The 9,454-nt window shown below is 39.6% G+C and overlaps 1 protein-coding gene across 1 annotated transcript; it reads left to right on the top strand.

The window, feature by feature from the left end:
* The first annotated feature begins 6,385 nt into the window (after nt 1-6,385).
* On the top strand, nt 6,386-9,216 carry lbx1a (ladybird homeobox 1a). The gene is made up of 2 exons (XM_042501544.2): nt 6,386-6,978; nt 8,316-9,216. The coding sequence occupies exons 1-2, from the start codon at nt 6,651-6,653 to the stop codon at nt 8,846-8,848; spliced, it is 861 nt and encodes a 286-aa protein (XP_042357478.2). The 5' UTR covers nt 6,386-6,650; the 3' UTR covers nt 8,849-9,216.
* The last annotated feature ends 238 nt before the right edge of the window (nt 9,217-9,454 follow it).

Genomic DNA, 9,454 nt, shown 5'->3' with positions numbered 1-9,454 from the left:
ATACAAGGCATCTGACGTGAGGTTTGCTACATGTGTTGTCTGCACCACATGGCAACATGTCAAATCTTTTTAATCATCTTAATTTTAAATACAAAGTGACCCATGACCAAATAATTTTAAAATAAAAAGGAGAAAAGGACAACCCCATCAACATCCACCGCAACTCAGTCATCAGTTAAGGACACATAATACTTTGTAAAAAGCATCTGAACAGAAATTAAATTAAGGAATTAAATGTAGCTCAATGAGAAAGTGAAAAGTAAAAAGAAAAGTATTTAGTATTAAGTAAAGTAAAGTAATTATGTTAAATAAATGCAACATGTTTACAAAGTCAATGAGTAATTATGGTGAATAATAGCAATTTCAATATTGACCAAAATAATCGTGATCATGATTTTTGCTACACTCGAGCAGCCCCTGTTCAGAGCGTTTGTTAATGGACTCACCTGTCTGAAAATCACACAGTAAAGTTCTTCTTAACTTGCTCTGTGTTTACCTTCTCTGCTTGTTCATTCTCAAAGCATACGTCTACAATAACCAGTCCACTCAGCCACTCTGTCCCACTGCACCCCTCCAACATGTTGAGCTGAATGTACCCATATCAGTGATTATTTTAAAAAACAATAGAAAGTCCTCACATACCACAGTCCCTGCTGGCTGATCCTCCATGTGCATTTTAGCATGTCAGCCTGAGTCACGCTGGTCTGCTTCTGGGTCATGCAACATTGTGTTTATTTTGGGTCACTTAGAGTGCTTACCGGGTGAAGCATTTAAGTGGCCACTGCCACACACTGCAAGCAGGAAATACTATATAACTACTGTGTGCTATGTCCAACTTTTACGAAAATACACAGCTGCACCGACCGGTATTCTGTCAGTACCCCAGTATGACCATTATCAGGACCCACACTATGGTCAGTTTAATGACATCTTTTATGACATATGTCAGTTACATCACATCTTCTCTTTAGAGTACTGTGGACATATTCTGTCAAACTGTCTTTTTGTCTGTGCTTCCTGTCTGTCCACACCTGCTCCTTCTCTACACTGTGTCCTCTGTCAGGTGAAAGTAGTGCCATCGATCATATGAGGCTCATAGCTCTGAGCAGCAGCATCTGCACACGCAGACATTCATCACAGGTCAAATCCTTCCTCATGACACCAGCCCACATGTCAGGTGTGTATGTGTAGGTACATGCATGCATATCATCCTGTGAGTCAGGCCAAACCCTTTTATCTCTAAGAGTTCAGGGTTGTTGTTTTTTTTTCAGTCTTTGTCATTCCAGCTCTGCGGCCCTGGTGGTCAGAGTGACAGTGTGATGTGTGGTCTGCATGTGAGCGGTCTTGCTTCAGGTCAGAGACAGAGAGCAGTTTGTTAGAAGGATTCTTTCAGCTCAGACTTCCACAATTCAAAGTAAAAGCACATTATTCACAAGTCACAAGTCTGAGCCCACTCACCAGTGTTACCTGTGAGCTCACAGTGTGACACCCGGGCCAGTGAATGCATCACTTTTATTCTGCTGCATTCAGACGCCTTTCACAGCCTTTGAACCCTGAGCAAATTGGTTTTATTTCTTCCTAAAACATGGGGGAAAGACAATGAGCAACTTGGCAAGAAATATTATGCAAATTGCAATAAATTGATTTATTTATTTATTTGGTAAAGCTAGTGAACAATTATTGCAAATTCTCCTAATTATTATTGAGTATTATTTCTATAGAATTATTATAACTTTAAAGCAGTTTTTCATGCCATTTCCTTGTTTGTTTTTTACTTAGTTTGTTAGTTGGTTGGTTGGTTTGTGTTTATTGATCGCACCTGTGACAAGTATCTAGTGCTCCTCTGATTGGCTGGCACCTGACATCAGCCTCAGTATATCTGTGAGCTGCTAGCTGTTTTTACAGCCCTGATAAATACTGTATGTTGTCACACATAGGCGCCAAGCCCATTTATTAAAGGCTTTTTAATTTTTCCTGACAGTGCCTTAGAAATCTTAGGTTTATTGACAAAAGAAATAACAAATCTAACCTCTTCCTGCTTTTTTGGGTCATTTTTCTCCTTGAATCTCCTGTTTTTTAAAACATTCACATGTAAAGTAGCACTCCTCAGCCAAACTTTTTTATAAAGGTTAAATGCAATTTTTTGATAAACTCACCTCATATGACTACGTCACTTTACAAATATTAACAAGATATATATGAAACGTACAAATCTACCACAACTGTGGTTTGTAGAAGCGTACAATACCAACATTTTCTTTGGCAGTTGGGCTGCTTCAATCACCTAAATTGAGTTGAATAAAGCTGAAGTCATCATACTGTTTTTCACAGCTAAATATTTCTCTGTTTCTCTTGTCAAACAACTGAATGAGTCTGGAATAGTTATTTAATCACAGCACATGCAAGCCAGAGGTCACTGTCAAGCTGCTGCACTGTGATGATGAAGCCTTAGTTCAGAGTCTCTGCCTCGTTGGGTAAAATCAACACAAGTCCAGGTCACTTACAACAGCTCTGCTGTGTATTTCACTGCATTATCAGAATATAAGATCACAGAGAGAGTCAGAGACAACTAAATGTTGTCTTCTTCTTTCTCAGCTGCAGACACACACCAATGACCTCAATACCCACCTAAAGCATAATAAACTAACCAGTTTGCAACCAGTTTGCAGAAAGAATAACATCATGCCTGATCATTTTTGTATGTTTGTTTCTGTTTTTTGTTTGTCTGTTTGTCCTGTTTTGTCCTGTCTTGTCCAGTCTAGTCTAAATTTTGGTCTCCATCTATCCCCATGTATGCGTTGCCTATAAACACCCTGTTTTTGTTATTATTTTTGGACTACCTCTTTACACACACTTAGAAATAAATAATTAAAGGTTCTGTGCTGGTTTAGTGGGCTGAAACTGAGAGAAAAAGATGTGGTTTAACTCTAACCAGGAAAAAAATGCTCCACATAACTGCACCAACATCTGAACTGTCTTGTATTTCCCCATTTGGTGCAATAATAATAAAGCGCTAGTGTCATTTCATGTATGGTCATTTCTGTATTTTGTCCACTTTATGTCAAACTGAACAGTTACTGCTTCGACCTACTACTTCACCTCTTGGCTTTTAATAACAATCAGAAGAAAATATTAATATATGTAATGAAAAAGTAGCTGTAGTTGTTATCATTACTTATATCATAGCACAAACCTGGAATAACCTCCCAGATGTTGTTAGACAGCCCCGACTGTGACCACTTTTAAGTCATCCTTCCTTTTTTTTGTCTACTTTGCCTGCTGCAAGTTCTCTTTTTAAAGTTGATTTGAAATCTTTTTCATTAATCTTTTCAATCTTTGCATCTATTGTTTGCACTTTTTCTCTTTTTTATTGTAAATCATTTAGTAATTAATTTTACCTTTTATAAATGTTTTCTTCACTCTTAAATTGTAAGTCCCTTAATATGTCTTATATTTTAATGCCCTCTTGTATGAAATGTGCTATTCAAATAAAGCCATTTTGCCTTACTGTTATAATTATTATTATTATTATTATTTTATTACTATTATTATTATCACATTTGTTTACATTATTATTTTATTTTATTTTATTTTTAGTAGTAGCAGTAGTAGTGTTGTTGTTGTTGTTGTTGTTGTTGTTGTTGTTGTTGTTGTTGTTGTTGTGCACATACAGCATGTTTTTTTATTCACAAACCTGAAATTTAAAAAAAAAAATGGTTTAGATTTGGAGATGTGATGAGGTTTGCCTTGAATAAAGTCTGATCTTGAGCTGAATCTCCTCCTGTGTGAACATCATTCTGTGACTGCTGTAGTTAGCAGTTAGAGGCAGACAGTCACAAACATGGTAAACTAAGCCCATTTCCATTTAGAGCTGTAAGAAGCTCTTTAATGTTAACAGTGTCAGTGAGTGCCCGTGCAGCCACAGGGGACCATATTTACAACAGCGCAGCCAGGGGCCCGGGTCGGCACTTTACACTTCCCGAAGATGAAATTAAAACCTACGTGGAAAAGTGACTGTTTGTCCGTTTGGAGCGGGTATCAGATGAAGACACGCCATCCATCAGCACGGATGTTGAGCTCAGTGATGGAGAATGAAACGGGCCGTGGTGCAGGCGGGAGGCCCGCTCTTCAAAGATCCAAGACAAGGCGTATAATCAAATGACACAGCATGACCAAAGCAGGAGTAAATTACGAAATAAAACTGTCCCAGGACTTTGTCAGGGCTCCAAAGGGCTGTGACTGCAGATGGCCTCCCTAAACTCCCATAATCACTCATCCGTCTTTTTTATGGCCCGCTACGAAATGTTTCGCTGCGGGGCGAATAATGGACCTCTATATCTATCTATCTATCTATCTATCTATCTATCTATCTATCTATCTATCTATCTATCTATCTATCTAGCTATCTATCTATCTATCTATCTATCTATTGATCGATCGATCTATCTATGTCTCACGTGTTTTGCATAGGTATGTGTCTGTGCGCGTGTGTGCGTGTCATATATATGTGATATATAAGTCATTTACTATTAATTAATTAAACAGTTTATCGGATAATCTGTCGCTCTCCTTCATATGTTTATGTGAGTGAATATATGAATGAGTTCATCTTTATTTCCTTATTTTGTAAAAGAAGAACTAGTTTAATCTTTTTGGCTTTTCACGCCTTTATTGTGCAATCAGAGAGTGACAGGAAAGGGGGAGAGGGAACGGGGATGACACTTTTTAAAAAATATATATTTTCAAGTTTTTGTGTGAATATTTATACTTGAACTCGGAAAATTAAAATAAATAAATAAATAAAGCTGTAAATTTGTCTTGAAAATATAAGGTTTCTTCATTGAACAAACAAAAAATTAAGAAGGTAAAACATTGATCCGGTCATGATTGTTTTTGGTTATGGCTTGTCTTTCTGTTATGGTCTCGCTTTTGGCGGTGAGAGGGTAAGGGAAGAAAAATTTGCTTAAAAGAAAATAGAAGACTTCTTGCTTGTTCTGTGATTCTGTTTTGTTTTTCCAAAAAAAAAAAAACTAACCAACTAACTAACTTTATCTCTCATTAGAGCGTCAATGTCTGAGGGTTGTAAAGAGTGAGTTTGTTGAAAATATAGCTACATAATGTTTCAAGGGGAACGTATATTTAAAGTAAGATATGGCATCTATAAGTTTAATCTTACTGCCTCTATAATTTCACGTTTTGAAAACTGGTCAAATTGTCGTGATTTCTTTCAAAGCCAGTGGAAGACGGTAATGAGCAACTACAGTAGAAACGACCTAAAAACTTGCTTGAAATTATTATTTTTTTTAAAGTTCAAGAAAATTACCTGAAAATTTGTATAGAAGAAGAAAATAACCCTAACCCTAACCCTAGAAAAAGTGCTAAAAAAAATAACAATTATATGACATAAATTGAAATATGTATTTAGGAATTGTAACTAGTCTATAAATGTAATTTTTAGTTTTTTTCTTTTTATCTCAGACATTTTCCCCTAGCTTTATTTAATTAATTTTGTACATCTAATAATTTCTTCTTCTTTTTTTTCTTTCTTTATTAATTATTAATTTTATGTTACAGGTATTTTCAGAAAGCTCCAGTTGTGTCCTGGTGATCAGCAGCTGATCCTCTGTGCTGTGTGTGTGTGTGTGTGTGCGTGTGTGTGTGTGTGTGTGTGTGTGTGTGTGTGTGTGTGTGTGTGTGTGTGTGTGTGTGTGTGTGTGCGCGCGCGTGTGTGTGTAGCTGCGCTCCGGGGTGCCTGGCGCTTTGCTAGTTATAGGTTTTTTTAGAGGTGGCGGGGGGTGCAGGTGTGCTCAGGCCAGGGTGATATCCTCCTCTGTCACTCCTCTGTCTCCTCCACTGTTATCCTGCTGATATACTCTCTCTCTCTCTGTGTGTGTGTGTGTGTGTGTGTGTGTGTGTGTGTGTGTGTGTGTGTGTGCTTTCCGATTTTCCACTTGCAGTGATTTTTTTTGTCGATGAGCGCCATGGCGAGAGTTGATCTTTTGTGTTTCTGAGTGTAATTGGCCTGAAGATTGACGCAGCGCGGATTTATCCAAATTGGCACGAGCACGCCCGGTGATCGCACACGCGGTGCCAATTATGCCGCGTGCGCATATGAGGATAATATCACGTGGAGATAAACATTTGCTTGTTTTTGTGACAAATTATCTAATTTTAGAAAGTAAGTGTTAAGTGGGTCTGCTCTACTTTCTAATTGGACTCCTCCTCTCCGCCGTGCCCTCTAATTACCGCTCCCCGGTATCTGGCTACAGAGAGAGAGAGAGAGAGAGAAAGAGAGAGAGAGAGAGAGAGAGAGAGAAATTGATTGCTTTCCACACAGTAATAACTTGCTACTGGTGGTCACTCGCTGCTGCTTTTGGTGCATCACCGTCCACCGGATGGGTTCGGCTCGTGCCTCGTTGTGCGTCACCGTGGAAAAGTGGCTAGGAGACGCGGGGGGACTGGAAGTGAGAAGTGTCCCTGCAGCCTGCAGCTCGGCGGCCGACATGCGGCTGCAGAATCACCTGTGATCCGAGCTGCAGATTATTTTAACTCTCCTGTTCTGTCTCTGTTCCACTCCTCCTCAGTCTGTGTCCGCTTTCAGTCCTCTTTTTTTAAACTCACCGCAGTCAGGTGTGACCCACTGAGCCGCCATGACCTCTAAGGACGACTCCAAATGCCCAGCGGTGCTGGAGGAGCGGAGGCGCAGTCCTCTGGATCACCTCCCGCCGCCGGCCAACTCCAACAAGCCGCTGACGCCTTTCAGCATCGAGGACATCCTCAACAAGCCGTCTGTGAGGAGAAACTACTCCCTGAGCGGAGCGGCGCACCACATCTCCACCGGAGAGAAGCTGACCTCGGCGGGTCACAGCCTGTCCGGCCGCGCGCTGCTTAGTCAGACCTCCCCGCTGTGCGCGCTGGAGGAGCTGGCCAGCAAAACCTTCAAGGGCCTGGAGGTCAGCGTGCTGCAGGCTGCTGAGGGTAAAAGCTTCTTTTCGTGTCAATTATTAGCACGCCTAGTTGTTACAATAGCGGTTGGACTATTTTATTAAAATAAATAAAACAAATAAAACTGGTTTTAAAATGAAAGAAAAAGAAACTGAAGCTCGCGCGCTTTGGAGAGAAAAACGTACCGGGGTGATTTATTCATTCCTCTTGTTGTTGTTGCTGGTATATTTATTTGTGACTCCAGCATAGTTTTTCAGTTTAATGTGTGTAAAACGGAACTGCAGTAACAGTTGATCTAAATTTAATATATAATTAACCCTTTGAGACCTGCACAATTTGTCTTGTTTTCTTTCAAAAACATTGGGAAGAGAAACAAAAGAAATGACCCTCGAAATAGCAAGAAATAAGTACAAAAAAAAATAAATACAAGGAAGTACCTAAAAATTAGTAATAAAAAAGTTTTTAAATAAAAAACAACAACCAACAAAATCAAGGTAACCAAGACTTGGAAAAGCGCCTAAAAACTGTAGTAATTCTGTACCACAATTTAATTATGTAATCATGATAATAATTCTTAATATATTTTTCCCCAGCTTTTTATATATATATATTTTCCCCTTCGACGTTTTCCGACATTTCTTACTGAGTTGCTCATTGCCTTTCCCCCAGTGTTTTTAAAAGAAAGGGCACCAATTTGCGCAAGGGTCAAAGGTTTCGATACTTGTGAAAGTCGTCTGAAAGAAAAGTTATTTCGCCCCAGAATTTAAAGGGTTAATAAACTGAAAGAGTGAACACGTGAAGAAATGCTTTAGAAAACAATCCGTGAAACGAAAATATAGTCTTAAAACTTATACAGTTATTAACGCAAATGCAAATTATAGGCCTACATCTTTTTTCTTTTATTCAATGTCATTTTTATTTTTAGGACAAATATCTGGTGTAGCAGCATCCTATATAGAATTCCTTTTTGCGTTTTAATTATTTTAATAAGTAACAATTGTCAGCCAGGACAAGTGTAAAAGTTTTATCTTAATTGTATCTTTATTTATTTATTTTTAATCTTTCACTTTATCTATTTATTTTTAATTTCTCGGTTCCTTTTGCTGCTCTTTATTTATGTATCTTTTCGTTATCCGTCTGATGTCTTATTCTTACCGTCTTTTTATTTATCTTAATTTTATCTGACAATTGATCATATTGAGTTGACTGAAAAATCTACTCGTCATTTATTCTACTTAGGCAGAATGTTTGTGGAGCAGCTCTGATTGTTTTGGTGGCTCATTATATTTTTTGGATGCATGTGCATACAGATTTGTTTATTTGGCACCGTATTTCACCTCACTTTGACCGCATTTGTCCCTCTCTCTCAGGCCGAGACGGCCTGACGCTCTTCGGCCAGAGGAACACCCCCAAGAAGCGGCGAAAATCTCGCACTGCGTTCACAAACCACCAGATCTACGAGCTGGAGAAGCGCTTCCTCTATCAGAAGTACCTGAGCCCGGCGGATCGGGACCAGATCGCGCAGCAGCTCGGGCTGACCAACGCGCAGGTTATCACCTGGTTCCAGAACCGGCGGGCCAAGCTCAAGCGGGACTTGGAGGAGATGAAAGCGGACGTAGAGTCTGCCAAAGTCGCGGGCACTGTGGCCTTTGAAAAGCTCTCCAAGCTGGCCGAGCTTGAGAAGTGTGCCGCCGGGGGTATGAGCGGGGGGACTGTTCCCGCGCCGAGCCACACCGAAGCCGACACCGTGTCCACCAGGTCCCACACAGACCCCACTGAGAACCTGGACTCAAGCAGAGCGCACACGTCGCCTCCTTCTCCCGCGTCGTCGTGGTACACAGACCGGCTGAGCAGCAAGTGCTGCTCGGAGGATGAAGATGAGGAGATTGATGTGGATGATTAAAGTGTGTCACTGATCACCGTGTGAAGTGCCAAATAACGCGATGTTTGCAGACAGAAACTCTGGCTTTACGAGGATTTCATCCTTTTACGCACGGACATGCAGCAAACTATCCAGAAACAGAGAGAAGCCATAGGCCCGCTGTGCTCAGAAGACGCGCGACACAGAGACACTCAGAGGGGAAAAGAAACAAAACATGCAGGTGCTTATTCTGGTTACAATCACTAAAATATTTCACCGCATGTTGCATTTGGTTTGATTTCGAAAAGGTTGAAAAGGCTAGAAATCATTTTTATAAACTCAAGCCGACATTTGACAGCTTTTTGATATATGAATTCTTCAAAAACGATAATCACACCGAGAAATGTGTCACTAACAGCTTGTAATAAATCACAGTTTAATATATTTATAATGCTTTGTACAACCGTCAAGTGCCTTCAGAGTGCAGAACGCATCAAACTGTACAAATTGTAATGTAAACAATGTCAAATAAAAAAAGTTTCAAATATCCAGCCTTTCGCACATTTCTATAGTCCAAAGTATAACTATATAATTTATCAATATGTTGTATAATAGAATAATTTGGTCTCATTGTAATTCTTTTTAAAC

This window comes from Plectropomus leopardus, chromosome 13 (genome assembly GCF_026936395.1).
Source record: "Plectropomus leopardus strain MGB_pleo_1.0 chromosome 13, ASM2693639v1, whole genome shotgun sequence".
NCBI classification, from domain to species: domain Eukaryota; kingdom Metazoa; phylum Chordata; class Actinopteri; order Perciformes; family Serranidae; genus Plectropomus; species Plectropomus leopardus.
This window is presented reverse-complemented; position numbering and strand designations above follow the sequence as displayed.